Here is a 16,623-nt window from a genome sequence, read left to right on the forward strand (position 1 = left end):
TTTGTGTGTTATATGTGTTGAAAATTGTCCAAAATGTCTTGGTATGAAGCTGAAGCATTAAGAGTTCCTTTCACTGGAACTAAGGGGCCGAACCCAACACCTGAATTCAATGATTTGGAGGGAGGGGTGTCCCAAAACCTCATCAGTGTTTCACTACATTGAACATTTAAATGTCTTAAGTAGGACCTACAACTGATTGTCTACCTTAGAGGATCTTATCTAAATAACGCTTGAAGAACCTTCAATTCACTTTTTGATTAAATTATTATTTACAGAAAAGATTTCAGGTGAAAAAAAATGTTAATGATCTATTTATCTATTCATTCATTTGCAGAACTTTCATGCCTAGCTAGTTACTTACGTTCTGATAAACGTGAAATATTTTTAGGTTTGGTTAAATAAATATACACTATCAGTCAAAAGTTTGGACACACCTTCTAATTCCATGGTCTTTCCTGATGTTTATTTCTTTCTACATTGTAAAACAATGCTGAAGGCGGCCGAAATTCACAAGAATCTCGTTTGAACAGTTGATATTGAGATATGTCTGCTACTGATGCTCTGTAAAGCCTTCATAATGCCTCTAATCTGAGGTGCTGTTAATTGTTGATTTCTGAGGCTGGTAACTCTAAATGAACTTCTCCTCTGCAGCAGAGGTCAGTTTTGGTCTTGCTTTACTGGGATGGTCTTCATGTGAGCCAGTTTCATCATGGTGCTTGATGGGTTTTGCAAATGCACTTGACAATACTGTTCTTGCAAGAACTATTCCAGAACACCTGACCTTCGTGTCTTAAAATAACAACTGACTGTTTTTTGTTGTCATTACATATGGATTACTTAAGTCCATGTGTGTTATTTCATAGTTTTGAAATCTCCAGTATTGTTCTAGAATGTAGAAAATAAATCCCTAAACAAAAAACATTGAATTAAAAGGTGTCCAAACTTTTGACTGGTAGTGTATGTTTTTATACTTTATTAGTGTAACATAGTATGTGCTAGTTGCAAAGATCAGTTATTAAACACCATTTTCGATATTAGATAGAAAAAAGGATGTTTTATTTTTACATAATGAGTTTGTCAGCTATGCTATGGACAAACTGTATGGAATTAAAAATATATTTCTTCACTTAAAGGTCAAACCCGGTCATCCCACAGCCTTGGTGGTACTTTCAAGAAAATGACTTATTGTGAATGTAATGTACCTTTAAATACAGTTTAAGTTGCAAAATTGGAGTTTAAGGACTGGTCTTGTTTTTTAGCCTATAACTACGTGAACATTTCAGGTTTGAGTGTGCACCATCCCAGTGACAAGGAAAAAAGTACTTTTTTTTAATTTTTTATTTATTTTACCCAGATTCTTATATTCATATTTACTTAAGACCAATGAGACCAAAGACATGATATTTTGTTACCATTTTTTTATGGTATTTTAGGCACTATAAACAAACAAAACAGGATATGTTTGAGTTTATATACAGAAAAAAAGTCAAAATGAAACGGTACCTTTCCTTGTCACTGAGGCAAAACCCTCACAGCTTTCGTACTTTTAATAACATATCTTTTACTTTAAAAAGATGTATTTAGTGTACTTTAAATCTTTTTCAGTGTTTAAATAAATCCAAGCGTAAAACAATAAACTCTTACAGAAAATATTTTATTAAAAAAAAACATGAATAAATAAATTATTTTATTTTATTATTTTTTTAAATTAAATTAAATTAAATTAAATTAAATTAAATTAAATTAAATTAAATTAAATTAAATTAAATTAAATTAAATTAAATAGATAGACATGAATGAATGAATGAATGAATGAATGAATAAGTAAAGAAAGAAAGAAAGAAAGAAAGAAAGAAAGAAAGAAAGAAAGAAAGAAAGAAAGAAAGCAGAAGAAAAAGAATCAGTTTTGTACCTTGGTGCAACATTTATGTATCTGTTTAGGTTAAACAGATTTGCTGTACCTTACCATGAACCTAAAAACCCTTAACTATCCAAAGACATATTGAAGAACCATTTTTCCTATGAGACATGATAGCTGTGTTCTTAATCGTGCTGGAGATTCTCCACTAAGGGGTGCTCTTAGTCAGTAGCTTGTGTGTGCTTTTCTGGTAAAAAGGCAGGAAATGGGCATGAATCCAGACTCGCAGGATCTGAAGGGGTGCCAATGGAAAATCTGGGGCCCCTGACAGGTAAACAGGTAAATCTAATTAATTTGATAAAATAGCTCCTAGCTCTTGCTGTGAGCTGTAGGTATTGTAGTCATGCTAGTGATTAAGGATTCAGAATAAAGAAAAATGGGGGGGGCCTGTTAAGGGCTTTCATGATTTCAAGGCTTTTGTACCTTCTTTACTGTACCTGGCACTACTGCAACATACTGATGAATGAAAAATGCATGACACAGCATCTCAATATTTAAAAAGAAAGATATAGAGCGATGTAACAAGGGTTTTGCTTTTGAGTGTAGTGTGTTCTCATGTCACATTACAGGCAAGACACACCGATCAGGCATTAACATTATGACCACCTGCCTAATATTGTTTGTCCTCCTTTTGCTGCCAAAACAGCCCTGACCCGTCCTGCACTGTGTATTCTGACCCCTTTCTATCAGAACCGGCATTAACTTCTTCAGCAATTTGAGCAACAGTAGCTTGTCTGTTAGATCGGATCACACGGGCCAGCCTTCGCTCCCCACGTGCAGCAATGAGCCTTGGCCGCCCATGACCCTGTCACCGATTCACCACCGTTCCTTCCTTGGACCACTTTTGATAGTTACTGACCACTGCAGATGCTCTGATCCAGTGGTCTAGCCATCACAATTTGGCCCTTCATCAAACTCGCTCAAATCCTTACTCTTGTCCATTTTTCCTGCTTCTAACACATCAACTTTGAGGACAAAATGTTCACTTGCTGCCTAATATATCCCACCCACTAACAGGTGAGGAGATCATCAGTGTTATTCATGGCACCTCTCAGTGGTCATAATGTTATGCCTGATCAGTGTACATATATTGCATTTCAAAGCTGAAATGTTACACTTTAGTATAATTTCAGGGCAGATATCAGAAATGTTCTCTTGATCATTACATGTTAATATAATACACCTTGGCAACAGGAATTTAATAAGACTCTAACAAAACCCATGCCTGTCAGGAGTTTCCCCTAAAGATTTTTAACACCGCTGTCTTTCACTCATTCCTTTATTTTGTTTCACTTTCACGTGTGGTATTAAAAGCAGAACCACTTCCACATTTGAACAAGAATAGAAATACTCAGACCTGCATAGTCCAAGCTAGGACGTAAAAGCGAGCATGACCACAAAAAAAAAAAAAAGGACCATCGTAATCCCTTCACCAACACATCGATTTCAAAGTGAAGTGAATCGACACGAGAGAAAAGATAGAAGTGCATTTTTTAATAAAAAGTGGCACAGACTTTATTACTCAGACTCACAGCACATTCTACACAGACACCAGAAAACAGTGATGGGGGGACGGGGACGGGACATTGGGTAACCTTTATTGAAGTTTTTTTTTTTTAACCCCTCTAGATGATCAGTGTCTTGAAGAGACCCAGTCTAAAATGTTAAAAAAGCGTAGAAACAGACGTACAAAACAAGCATCGATGAGATTAAATGGATCCTGATATCAGCAAGATTACGGTCAGTCCACATCCAATCAAAACCGGGGAAAAAATAATAATCCATATCCACATTTCAACTTCATTTTTCATCCCTCCGCACCCACACATTCATTGCAGTTTATTAAATAAAGATAAGATTTTAAAACCAAGCTGGACATTTACATTTTAACATGGGGGGGGGGGACAAAACTGGCAAAAGGGAAATAAAATAGTAAAAGACAGAAAGAATTACCAAAGATTACATTCTGAATTGTTAGACAAACCAGGCATGCAGCTCTGCTCAGGCTAAATGTGGATTTTTACACAGCAGCTCTGCTAATCGCAGAACGTTACAAGAATCCAAAAAAAAAAAAAAACGGAGAAATCAATGCAGCCAAAGCACAGGGGAAGAGAAGGAAAAGAATCGAGATCCACTCATTCGGCTAATTCTGAGATCGTTCTTCCACCCCCAGCGATCTTTTCTTGAAGGTGTTAGGAGAGTGGCAAGGGACACATCTACTGAAGAGGCAGAGGAATGTAGACTCAAAAAAGAAGCTGAAGGAAAACGGCTAGGGCAGTATGTGTTCACTCGCTGTCCTCTAGAAGAACCGACCAGAGTACTGCTTCACACTGCAAAAGAACCAGACACAAATCAGACAGACAGCAAGAATTTTATTAAACTGTACTAACTGATTATTCTGCTCCTGTTTTTTTTTTTTAAATTACACAGATTATTCATATTGTTATATTGTCATAGTGAACATCTGAAAGGCCTTCCTATTGGATATACACTATATTGCCAAAAGTTTTGGGACACCCGTCCAAATCATTGAGTTCAGGGGTTGGGCTCAGCCCCTTAGTTCCAGTGAAAGGAACTCTTAATGCTTCAGCTTCATACCAAGACATTTTGGACAATTTTCATGCTCCCAACTTCATGGGAACAGTTTTGGGGATGACCCCTTCCTGTTCCAACATGACTTCGCACCAGCGCAGAAAGCAAGGTCCATAAAGACATGGATGATTGAGTTTGGTGTGGAGGAACTTCACAGAGTTCTGACCTCAACCTGATAGAACACCTTTGGGATGAATTAGAGCGGAGACTGCGAGTCCTTCTCATCCAGCATCAGTGCCTGACCTCACAAATGTACTTCTAGAGGATTGGTCAAAAATTCCCATAAACACACTCCTAAACCTTTTGGAAAACCTTCCCAGAAGAGTTAAAGCGATTATAGCTGTAAAGGGCGGGTCAACTCTACAATTCACAAGTCTCCACTCTAATTCATCCCAAAGGTGTTCTATCAGGTTGGGGTCAGGCCAGTCAAGTTCCTCCACACCACACTCACTCATCCATGTCTTTATGGACCTTGCTTTGTGCACTGGTGTGCAGTCATGTTGGAACAGGAAGGGGTCATCCCCAAACTGTTCCCACACAGTGGGGAGCATGAAATTTTCCAAAATGTCTTGGTAAGCCGAAGCATAAAGAGTTCCTTTCACTGGAACCAAGAGGCCGAGCCCAACCCCTGAATTCAATGATTTGGAGGGGTGTCCCAAAACTTTTGGCAATATAGTGTAGAACAGGGACAACTGTAACCAGACCTCTTAAATATTGCGCTACAACTCATCAGGACAGTGTTAGAAATATCTTATACCACAGAATTTGAACTGCCAGAATTAAAAATATTTTAATGCCAATTCATAAGGTCTGATATAGCAGAAGCTTAATATAACCGGAAAACGTGTCTTTGGTATTGATGTTTTTCCACACGTTTCTGGAAGGAGTCTCCAGTGTTAGCGCTTTATATTGGCTTTGCGGTTCCCCAGGCACATGACAAGCATCTTATATGTAAGTTCTATGATCGCTCTATTAATCTCAAAGGAACAGCGTGTATAAATGAAGAATTAGCATTAAGTGATGTTCTATAATAAATACAAAATCGTTAGTGTTGACAAATCACTGTGGTATAAGAGGAATAAAACACTTTAGACAAGTTATCGGAGATCTTCAGGGTGGTAACAGTAGCTCTAGATCAGTCACTGATTTCCCTGTAGTAGCATGCCGTGTTGTATGTCAATAATTACAAATCACAAAACAGCTTCTTGTTGCAAAGTAGGAGCAAGAGCTCGTATACAAGACAGACAGAGAGAGAGTTCACACAGACACATGACAGAAGTTTGTTTAGAATGAAACAGACATGTGAAAGTTAGGAGATGGTTAGTGAAACAGGAAAAGTGGGGAGGAGGAGGAGGGCAGATGAGCCTGAGCCTGTGCTGTAGGGCAGACCATGATTTGTTGTCACTTCATCTAACTAACAACAACAAAATCACAAGTCTTCCACACAGAAGCAGGCCAGCTTTCTCGCACTCTCCTGGGCTCCGGGTATGGTGCTTCTCGCTCGCTTTTAGTTTGGATTTCTGTATCGAATAATCCAGACACCGCATTTCTCCCTCCCCGAGGAACAAAGAGAGAGAGACAGCATAGCAGTCATCAAAAGTAGGAGCAGGTTAGAGCACACAAATTAGTAGCACATTACAGGTCACAACCACAGTTTATATTTCGCTGCAGATAACGTGAAAAGCTAATGAGAATTAATTATAAATATTCTTATCGCGATATAAACTTTGTTTGTTATAGCGAGTTCACGTATACATGTTTATAAGCGTTCGTCAAGTTTAAATTGAAGACTTCTCTGTGTATACGATTTATTGTGGTTTACAAAATTCATGAATCAATCTTTATCTTGTCTGTTTAACTTGAAAAATAATAAGCGGAACAAACACAAAGCATAAATTCTGTTAAAACATATCTGTCTATCTGTGTTGCGAAGTTTGCCTCCCACGTCGACTCCGCACAAGACGCAGCTTGTTGAGTTTGTTGTAATGGCAGCAATCTATTCGACACGACGTCAGGTTGATATTTGCGAAAACTGAGGAATTATTGAGCATTAATATGCATTGTCTGACGAAATGTCATCCACACTGTTATACCCTGTGTACTGACTATATACATCTATACTATACATGTAGTATATACATATATACTATATATCAGGCATAACATTATGACCACCTGCCTAATATTGTGTTGGTCCCCCTTTTGCTGCCAAAACAGCCCTGACCCTTCATGCACTGTGTATTCTGACCCCTTTCTATCAGAACCAGCATTAACTTCTTCAGCAATTTGAGCAACAGTAGCTCGTCTGTTGGATCGGATCACGCGGGCCAGCCTTCGCTCCCCAAGTGCATCAATGAGCCGCCCATGACCCTGTCTCCGGTTCACCACTGTTTCTTCCTTGGACCACCTTTGACAGATACTGACCACTGCAGACCGGGAACACCCCACAAGAGCTGCAGTTTTGGAGATGCTCTTATCCAGTGGTCTAGCCATCACAATTTGGCCCTTGCTCATCAAACTCGCTCAAATCCTTACACTTGTCCATTTTTCCTGCTTCTAACATGACGCTGTTATCTCCGTGAAGCAAAATAATCTCCTGCATGTTGCAGACTACATCTAAAATTATAAAACACTGAGAAAACTCGACTCACTTATGCGACATTACTTGTTTAAAACACTGCTCATGTATTTACATACCAGGTTAATCAAAATAAGACTGCAGAGAAGGAAAAGACAGAAAATTGGAAAGCATTGGAAGTATGAAGCTACTAAGAAAAGGAAGTAAAGAAGAAAGAAGTAAAGTTTCATTTTATATAGAGAAAATAAAAAGCAGATTGTGGCCGAGTTTGTGTGAAAAGCCTGCCACAAGGCCCAGCCTGTGAACTTGCCTGTTCTGCAGTAGATACTGGGCGTTCTGAATCTGGTCCTGTGTTCCTGTGATGGTGATGATACGATCCTCCGAACCCTCCAGAGGCTCATCGATTTTGATGGAGGCTCCGGACTCGTGACGGATCTGCTTAATGCGCTGTCCGCCTTTTCCGATGATGGAACCAGCCAGCTATGGCAGGACAAGGTTGTTTAGGCCATGTGCAGACGAGTAAGGCTGTACGAGTGTGTGTGTGTGTGTAAAAGACAGGGTTGGAGCAAACTCACATCTTTGGGTATAGTCACTTGTGTTGTGATAACAGGACCGCCGATGTCGCCGTACGAACCTCGTCCTCCTGTGGAAACAGATTAACGACTTGTTAATTTCATGCCTGCATTTTTACTCATTTTATTCTCACGGAGTCTGCGCATGAAGATATGATGGACACTTACCAGACTGGAAGGGTTCCCAAGAAGAGTTATTGTCTTCAGATATCAGACAAAGGCAAAGAAAACGGGAGGGAAAAAAAAAAAAAGATTATCAAGATTTTAGAGGTATAAGAGAAAGATGTGAGTAACAGAAAGCGAGGAAACACTACAGCTACTGAGAGCAGTGTTCTGACATGTTTGATTAGGGGTAACCTTGAGTGTGTGTGTGGGAGAAAGAGTGATGGTGAGGGCGAGAGAGAGGGAGAGAGAGAGAGAGAGAGAGAGATTGTGCTTATGGGAGAGTAAAGCTGAACAACACTCACCATATCCACCTCCACTCTATTTAATCAGAGAAAAAGAGAGAGAGAGAGAAGGAGAGAGAGAGAGAGAGAGAGAGAGAGAGAGAGAGTGTGTTAGTCCAACCTATATGCATCAAAAATACACATGCACATATATATATAAATATAAAGAAAAAAGAAAATTAATTAAAGCGCTTGACAAAGCTCTGTGCTTGCAGCTTTGCCCTGAGTTCATTGGTGAGTGTGATGGCTTTCACCTACATATCTATCTGTTCCTTGGTTGCCAAGGCAACAAGTGATTCAAAAAATCCATTGCCTAGCAACAGCAGGCCAAAGCAGTGCACAGCATATGCATCCATTACCCTGTCATTTCACAGAGACAGAACAAGCAGTTCCACTCGGGTTTTCCAAACCCATTTCCAAAACCGGCCCTTCCTCTCCCGACCTAGACACCCCCACAAACTGCACATCTTTCACACAGATAGAGCATGACAAAGCATGAAGCATGGTCATGCCACAGGTTTCCACCTTACCATGCTTTCGTAGCGATCTCCAGGCCGTCCTCTTCTGTCACTTAGAGAAAACGAGACATAATTAGAATTCCGGTGCATATAAGGTGGTACACAACCTACTGAAATTATTTGTGTTTACGTATCTGCCATGGTCTTTATTAGCTGCATCAAAACCACCAGCAAAAAAAATAATAATATGAGGAACGATGGGTTATTTGTGAAATATGATGAAATCACGGGCAGCTTGTATGGTCAGCACATCACAATTTAGTTAAAGGATAGTGTTTATTTTTAAAAAAGTTAACATATCTCGGAGTACAGGTTGGTGGATCTAAAATAAACCAAACAACCTGTGCAGTCTGGAGCTGTGCAGAATATGATGCGAATACAGTATAACCAGATATCACGAGCTGATCCGCAGCGCTAATTGAGCAGACGTTTTGGAATTGTCAGGGTAGTTGGCGATTCGTTTTGGAGTCGTTTGGATTAAGCGCAAGTAGTTCAAGTGGTACTGACAGTACTAACATACCTACCAAGAACTCTTTCAACTTAAACAAGGTATGTTTTTATGAACTAGTTTAGACAGAGTAAAATAGCCATTAATGTGTCATCCACAAAAAAACTTACCTTGGTCTGTCATCTATATTGCCATGATGGTGGGAAAACCGGTCTCTGCAAAACAAGAAAACTGTCAAGGCAGGGCAAAAACAAAAAACAAACTACTGACTACCGAATGCCTCTTAGACCTGAGTTAAGGACTGCTAAACTAAACAGAACCACATAACATTTAAACTGGGGAGGAAAATGAAACTCATTATAAGGACGATGTTTTGCTTATAGTTTAAAAAAAAAAAAATAAAAAGCTCATTTATTTACCCTCCTCTGGGGGGAGGTGGAGGAGGAAGAGGCAGATTTCGTGCCCGGCTCCCACCTCGGCCCCCTCTCCCTAACGGAGGTGGAGGTGGTCCACGGCGGGGACTCATATCATCATAGTCACGCCTAGAGGGGGGCATGGGGCGTCCTCCACGGCTGGGGGGCATACGATCAAAACTGCCTCGCCCACGCATGGGGAACCCTCCCATTGGCCGCCGCCCTCTCTCCTCGAACATCATGGTGAAGCCGCCGTAGTCGTAGGTCTCATCATAGAAATTCGGGTCGTAGGGCTGAGCGCGGCCTTTAATAGGTGCCTGAGAAGGAAGGAAGCGAGAGTGTGAAGGTCTGATTTCCAATTCGCCTCCTGCATCAGATTACAAAATCAAATCAGTGGGAACATGTAATTCTACCTCTGACGTCAGTTCTAGGATGACCTTAATGCACTCCACCACGCGCTGAGGTTTTCCTCCCACTAAAACCACACGGTCTGTTGAATGCGGGCAGCACTCCTGGAAGAGTTTAATGGTCGTCTGGGTATTCTGAGACACGAGATAGTGGACGGCAGGAAAAAAAAGTGGATTAATATCAAATCAGATCAGAGCTTGCATTGATTTTCATCGATTGTCATACTGTATGAAAGTGTAGTGCGATGCAGAAACCAAAATTAATGCAATACAGTTACATTGTGCTATCCTGTTACAGTTACCAAGTGTTTTTTTCCCCCAAGTTAACATATGATACAAGGTATTTCTAACAAGATTACAATCTTTTTGATAGAAAATCACATTATTTTTCCCCACTCAACTTTACATACAAATGAGTTGTTTCCAATTCCTAGCCCATTTTCTGCATGTATCACTTTCACAGCTACGTTAAGGACAGAGCATCACGAACGTCAGTAGACCTGAAGATATTCTCCTCAATCAATCTGTGGTTTGTTATTTTGCAAGAGATGTTACTTTATACATCATTTGCAGTTTGCTAAAATGCTTTCCGTCGCTCTGCATAAGGCCATAAATGTACATGCTAAACAAAATCCATTTTATTCAGCATTTCTAACTCTAAGTATTTGGCGGTCTGTGCTATATGTTTCAGTATTGGTTGCTGTTTGTCCTTTAAGCACTGACAAACACATTAACAATTGGTAATCAATAATTTAAAGAACGTGCATGCTTCCTACACCATTTGAAAAAGCAATGTATTTTACCAGACAGAAGAGCGTTCACTGTATGAACAAACCCTCTAATCTGACTATGTGATGCTTACTATTGCCAGTAATATCCTCACTGTTCAGTCATGATACCTGTTTATCTGGACCTTCCCATGCAACTGAAACTAATTAAAGAGCTCTGATCTACAACATGCAAAATGAACTAATAATACATATATTATTTATTTATATATATATATATATATATATATATATATATATATATATATATATATATATATATATATATATATATATATATATTTATTTATTTATACATATATATATATATATATATATATATATATATATATATATATATATATATATATATATATATATATATAAATAAATAAAACTAAATAAGTGAAACTTGTACAGCTTACCTCTCTCAGTTCCTTAATCTTGGCCCCTTTGACACCAATAATACCACCTGCCAAACTCTGATGGATCAGCAAGCGAAGCTCACAATCAAAGTCTATCCCATTGTAGTGCTGGTACTGCCGAACAAAAGGAGAACAAGTCTAACTCTCAAAAAGAGTGAGCGTAACATACGCAATCTGAAGTCTCCACGTGGATCGTCTCCTAAAGCCTTACCTCCTCAAGAGTGGGGATGATCTTCAGAAGAATCTCTCCGATTGTCTCTATATCTGCACTCACGCTCAGGATGCTGCTCCGGCCAAGCAAAAGCATAGAAAGACAAGAGGAAAAACAGGCAGACGCTGAAATTTACATTCAGGTTCACTTCCACATAATCAAAAAATTAGCTCTGAGAATAAAAATGTTTGAGAAAAAAAAAAAAAAAATAAGACCATGAAAAGAAAAAAGAAAAAGAAAAAAACCCTGAACACATGTTTTAGGTCTCCCACAATGGACTGAAATACGAGTCACTGACATGCATTTGACCCTTACACATTCAGCAAACAGAAATCCTGAGGAGATGGGCAACAGAGAGAAAGCTACTTGTTTTATAAACCTCACCATTTAGAGGATATTGAGAGCAGCAGGAAAAAGAGAGAGAAAAAAAAAAGGAACTAACGAGCCTCTTGGTTATGATACACCAGGAAAAATGAGCGAGAGATTTTTTTTTTTTTATACAGAAAATATTTGAGAGAGAGGGGGAAAAAAACAAAACAATATCAGCCCAAAATGAAATGCGAAGGCAAAAACAAAAAAGGGAAACTGCGAGTGGAGACCATGAGGTGATGTGTAGAGCTGGAGCAGGGCGACAGAGGAGAAACCTGCTGTCTGGCCTGAGAAGAAGAACAAAAAAAAAAAAAAAAAAAAGAGAGAAAACCAGGGAGGAGATGCAGTACAGGACAAATTAAAGACAACAAGACAACAGTGATGAAGACAGAGAAGGGAAGTGAGAGGGCTGTAGTCAGACAGTGATGCTGAGAACAGTGCAATGGTGGGCGACAAAGACAGACAGGAATGAGATGTGGCTGTTTTTAAACAATTAATAGTCAATACCAGAGCAAGGAACAGCAACAGCAGCAACAACACCAAAGATAAATATCTTAACACTTCAAGCAGTGTTCCTTCCACTCAAACTGAGTAGGGAAGTTCTCCCTCTTTTTTTTATTTTTTGTGTCGTAAAACACCAACTTCATAAACATCTCAAAGAAAAAAGGTCCCAAATAAATACTGAATGGGGTGCTGGGGGGAAAGGGGAGAAGACATAAAAAACCAAATGGTACAATACATGTTTCTTAAAAAGGGGCGATACTATGTGTATAAAAAATGTTAATATGAAACAGAAGGTTATCAAAGACATGTGTTCTCTGTTCTAATCAGGCAGTGAGGCAATAACTGGTGGGACATACCGCTCTGGGCCACTGCTGTCTGGGACTGATACACTGGCATTGTACTGCATTGGTCGTGGAGGTTGGCATTGGGCAAGGGCATTCAATCACATGTTGTCAAGTAAGGTGCCCGTTTAGGGAGGGGCACGATTATGGGGCCAACCGGGGTGTCAGGTGGGCGGGCGTTCAGGGGCGGAGGTTGGGCCAACATCAAGGTGGGCAACGCAGGAGGGACATGTCGATCCAGAACATGGGCAACAGAGGAAGGTGGCCAAAAACAAAACAAAACAAAAAAAGTAAAGGAGAGGGAAGAGGGGGAGAAGGAATACATTTTAATTGAATACAAGGCTATATTCACTATATTGTTCAGAAAAAAAATTTTTTTTTTTTTTTTTTGAAGAGACTTGGCAACGAGTGCACAAGAAACAGCTCTGGACAGATCTGAAAGACAGTTTAGATACAGAACTAAATACAGAAGTTAATTAAGAGATTAAGACTATGGGTCAGCTCAAGAGTCTAGACATCTGTTTTAGGGCTTTGGCAGAGAATGGATAGCCCAGCCATGACATCCCTATCCGGGAGAGCAAGACAGAATGCTCTGAAGGACTTAAGATTAGTACTGAAATGTCAAAACCCCACAATCGGGCTCCGTTCAGGGAGCATGAGAGTCTGTCCAAATGAGCTAACCTATAGGTAGTCTGCATCACTGAGCCATCTACGGAGAGCAAGATTTCCCTTTTAGGGTGAAGTAGCATGCAGAGTGATTAGCATCCTTACACATCCAGCTACATTATTATTATTAGGATTAAATTATGAGATTTAAGTAGAATCAAATGGCGTTTTCTCGTTCGAGATTAAATCCAGATGATTAGTAAAAATGTTGGGCAACAAAAAAAATCGGAAATCATGATCGCTGATGATCTGAAGGCGACTCCCACCAGGCTTTTAAAGAAATTTAGCGACTGCCCTTTCTAAAAGCTAGGAATACTCACGTCTGTCCTGAGCGCTTTAATGTTCTTGCCACCTTTTCCGATCACTGCACCTGCATTCTGCAAATAAATAAATAAATGAGCATCTAGAAATTGTATTTTTTCCTATATTTTAGAAATAATTTACATGATATACAAGTCATACTGAACAGCATGATTTCCAGTCCTATTGCTAATGCAGCTCTTATAAGAAGTTGTCGAAACAAAAATAAAACCACACCCAAATAAAAATCTACGTGACAGTAAGACTCACTTTGCTCTGTAGCAGCACTCTCAGCTCCACCATCTCGTCTGTGTTACGGGAGCGTTTGAAGGCCTGTTCCTCATCCATGTCCTCAGCAGGGCGTTTACCTGTTAATAGCGAAATGTTAGCTGTATGATGCAAGAACTCTACGTATTATTTCCACACTATTCATATTTATCAAATACTTATACTCAGCTCATATTAAATAGAAAATATTTCTATTCTATATTCAGTAATTAAGTATTTAAGTATATGTACAGGACAGGCTTTCCCTACTGTTGCCAAAGCGTTGGCTTTTGTCTGTCTAAATGGAAAGCCCGAGAATATTAATAACCTGATAAAGAAACCCTGCCGAGCCATTGGCAAGGGTAATAGAAAACATTCTTATCTGATGCAACACCATCTTAAGATACAGTGGTAACTCTGGCTTAAGTACCTTACCATGCCTCTACACAGTCCAAAGGTTCAACTGTTAACATTGCACATTCATGCTGTCCACACTATCCCGCACATTTGGGCAGTGCAATGTGAAAACTACATCTTACCGTTAGTGTCAGTGTTGCTGAATGTGGTCTCTTCGTCCTGCTGCTCAATTTCTGTCTCCATTGTCTTCTATCAAGGAGAAAATAGGAAAGGGCTCTCCTCTCCGTGCGAAAACGCTGTGGGACACAGAGAGGACGGTTCAGCCGACTTGAACACTCACAGGATCTGATGTACAGCATCAGAACAGAGAAAAATCTGTACAGGTCTGAGTTTTGACCCAGTGATGTATTGCATGTGGTTTGTGGGCGTCATGTTGACTGAAGATAACACAAGGAACGGGACACAAAGAATGTAGCAACAGGTGTTTAGTAACTAAGGGGATGTCAGTGTAGAATTAAGAGATGTACACAAAGTTTTGGGACACCCCTCCAAGTCATTGAATTCAGGTGTTGGGCTCGGCCCCTTAGTTCCAGTGAAAGGAAGTCTTAATGCTTCAGCTTCATACCAAGACATTTTGGACAATTTCATGCACAAGCTTTGTGGGAACAGTTTGGAGATGACCCCTTCCTGTTCCAACATGACTGTGCACAAAGCAAAATCCATAAAGACATGGATGCGCGAGTTTGGTGTGGAGGAACTTGGAGGACTGGCCTGCACAGAGTCCTGTCCTCAACCTGATAGAACACCTTTGGGATGAATTAGAGCAGAGACTGTGAACCAGGCCTTCTCATCCAACATCAGTGCCTGACCTCACAAATGTGCTTCTAGAGGAATGGTCAACATTTCCCATAAACACACTCCTAAACCTTGTGGAAAGCCTTCCCAGAAGAGCTGTAAAGGGCGGGTCAGCTCCATATTAAATTCATGTGCATGTAAAGGCAATGCTCCCAGTTTTGGCCTGGTTCCTTTCCCTGGAACTAAGGGGCCAAACCCAACCCCTGAATTCAATAATTTGGAGGCGTGTCCCAAAACTTTTGCCAATATAGTGCGTGGGTGTGTATGTGTATATATATATGTACATACAGTGTTAATGGCTATTAACCGAGCAACAAGGCCTACTGTACTTCTTCAAAATGGTGCGCGTGTGTATTAACCTCGGCGTTAGCATTAGCATTATGCTAACAAAATATTTCATCAACACTACAATTAGCGTATCAAATAAAGCGGTTCATGTCATCGCCGCTGCCTGTGAATTTATTTCAGAGTAAAAAAAAAATGATGCCATGAAAGCCTTTGTAGACGTGTCTTTGTAGCTCGCTGCGGAGGCAGGAATCACAAAATGGCTTGCGGAAAAGCCTCCACTCGCGTTAGCATGATAGCTACATGTGCAACATCGTCTCGCTACATGAAAACGATTTACCCTGCGAGAGGCTTTAATGAGAAACAGGTGTCCGGTTGCCCTGACAACCAAACGTCACGTCGTTAATTAGCTAACGCTAGCTGAACAAAACAACAACAACAACAACACAAACACTCCATTTTGTGGCTTGCTTAGCGTGCTAACAGGCTAGCTAACCGGATAGGCTGCACGTTTCCTTAACGCTAGCTAATTAATGTCGACAGACACCTCCTTCCCTTCGCCTACCGTTAGCTTCTCCTGCGCCATACTGCACAGCTACTGCGTTCATCTGATTTATTATAAATTGTTAAATAAATAAAGAGATACTGATACACACACCTGCCTGTAAAAAGGCAGTTACAAACCTGCTAACGGCGCGCCACTCGTCACTTCGATATTTTGGCCAAAAAAAATCGAGCTACGCGTTCTATCCTGATTTCATTGCATATTTACACGAGCGTCTATCTTAAGCGGTGATTGGTCAAGGTAGGCGCTCATGCAGATCTATCTCGAATTCTGATTGGACAGGTCAACTGTCAAATAGACGGCCCAGACCGTTATCAAAGCCGAACCATTCGTTAACGTGAACGTCCGTCAACGCAAATCGCCCCGCCTCCTTGATTTGCTTTAACTGTACAGCCTTGTCGCCAAAGCAACCACTTAAAGCGATAGCGTGTTACAGTCTTCGCGAAGAATTTCTCCATGCATGCAGTGTATATGGTGTGTGTGTGTGTGTGTGTTATGCAAAGCTATTTTGAACAAAACAAGAGCAAAAATTATTCACATTTTACCTTTAATAACCTCTTTATCGTGGTCAGGAATATACAAAAAAAATAATCTTCACTAGGTCCAGACACTGACCAGGGTTAAGTGGTTTTTGAAAATGAATGAATGAATGAATGAATCCACTGAATTCACTTTTCACTTTTCTTTCCTTTATTTTTTTGTATTTATTTAGACCCTAACACACCTGACTTGGTGTGATTGTTCATTGTCCAAGGTTCTAACCTTGTGACCCTATGAGGTTAGAAGGTAACCCAGTCATCACTGATAATCCTGGTAGAT

General features: G+C 40.0%; 1 protein-coding gene across 5 annotated transcripts; it reads right to left on the reverse strand.

Moving 5' to 3' along the window:
- Window positions 1-3,392: 3,392 nt before the first annotated feature.
- Window positions 3,393-16,073, reverse strand: hnrpkl (heterogeneous nuclear ribonucleoprotein K, like). Of its 5 annotated transcripts, none has more exons than XM_058383568.1 (16): window positions 15,924-16,073; window positions 14,282-14,395; window positions 13,746-13,843; window positions 13,496-13,552; window positions 12,525-12,568; window positions 11,296-11,368; window positions 11,085-11,198; window positions 9,899-10,027; window positions 9,492-9,802; window positions 9,243-9,287; window positions 8,637-8,670; window positions 8,128-8,143; window positions 7,829-7,861; window positions 7,664-7,731; window positions 7,399-7,568; window positions 3,393-4,248 (listed from the first exon to the last, which is right to left on the reverse strand). In XM_058383568.1, the coding sequence occupies exons 2-16, from the start codon at window positions 14,340-14,342 to the stop codon at window positions 4,218-4,220; spliced, it is 1,284 nt and encodes a 427-aa protein (XP_058239551.1). In that variant the 5' UTR covers window positions 14,343-14,395; window positions 15,924-16,073; the 3' UTR covers window positions 3,393-4,217. The 5 variants fall into 5 exon arrangements, with proteins under 5 accessions (XP_058239551.1, XP_058239549.1, XP_058239550.1 ...); XM_058383566.1 differs by having other exon boundaries at window positions 8,637-8,676; window positions 15,924-16,072; XM_058383567.1 differs by lacking the exon at window positions 15,924-16,073 and adding an exon at window positions 15,898-15,921 and having other exon boundaries at window positions 8,637-8,676.
- Window positions 16,074-16,623: the final 550 nt, after the last annotated feature.

This window comes from Hemibagrus wyckioides, linkage group LG28, assembly GCF_019097595.1.
Source record: "Hemibagrus wyckioides isolate EC202008001 linkage group LG28, SWU_Hwy_1.0, whole genome shotgun sequence".
Taxonomy (NCBI): domain Eukaryota; kingdom Metazoa; phylum Chordata; class Actinopteri; order Siluriformes; family Bagridae; genus Hemibagrus; species Hemibagrus wyckioides.

What these genes read in the sequence shown, in the direction of transcription:
- hnrpkl (XM_058383566.1), bottom strand. Translation starts at nt 14,342, where the DNA reads ATGGAGACAGAAATTGAGCAGCAGGACGAAGAGACCACATTCAGCAAC. An exon ending in CAGCAACACTGACACTAACG is followed by an intron (nt 13,844 to 14,281) that starts GTAAGATGTAGT and finishes CGCTATTAACAG; the next exon opens with GTAAACGCCCTGCTGAGGAC. An exon ending in GACAGCAGTGGCCCAGAGCG is followed by an intron (nt 11,369 to 12,524) that starts GTATGTCCCACC and finishes TGGCCGGAGCAG; the next exon opens with CATCCTGAGCGTGAGTGCAG.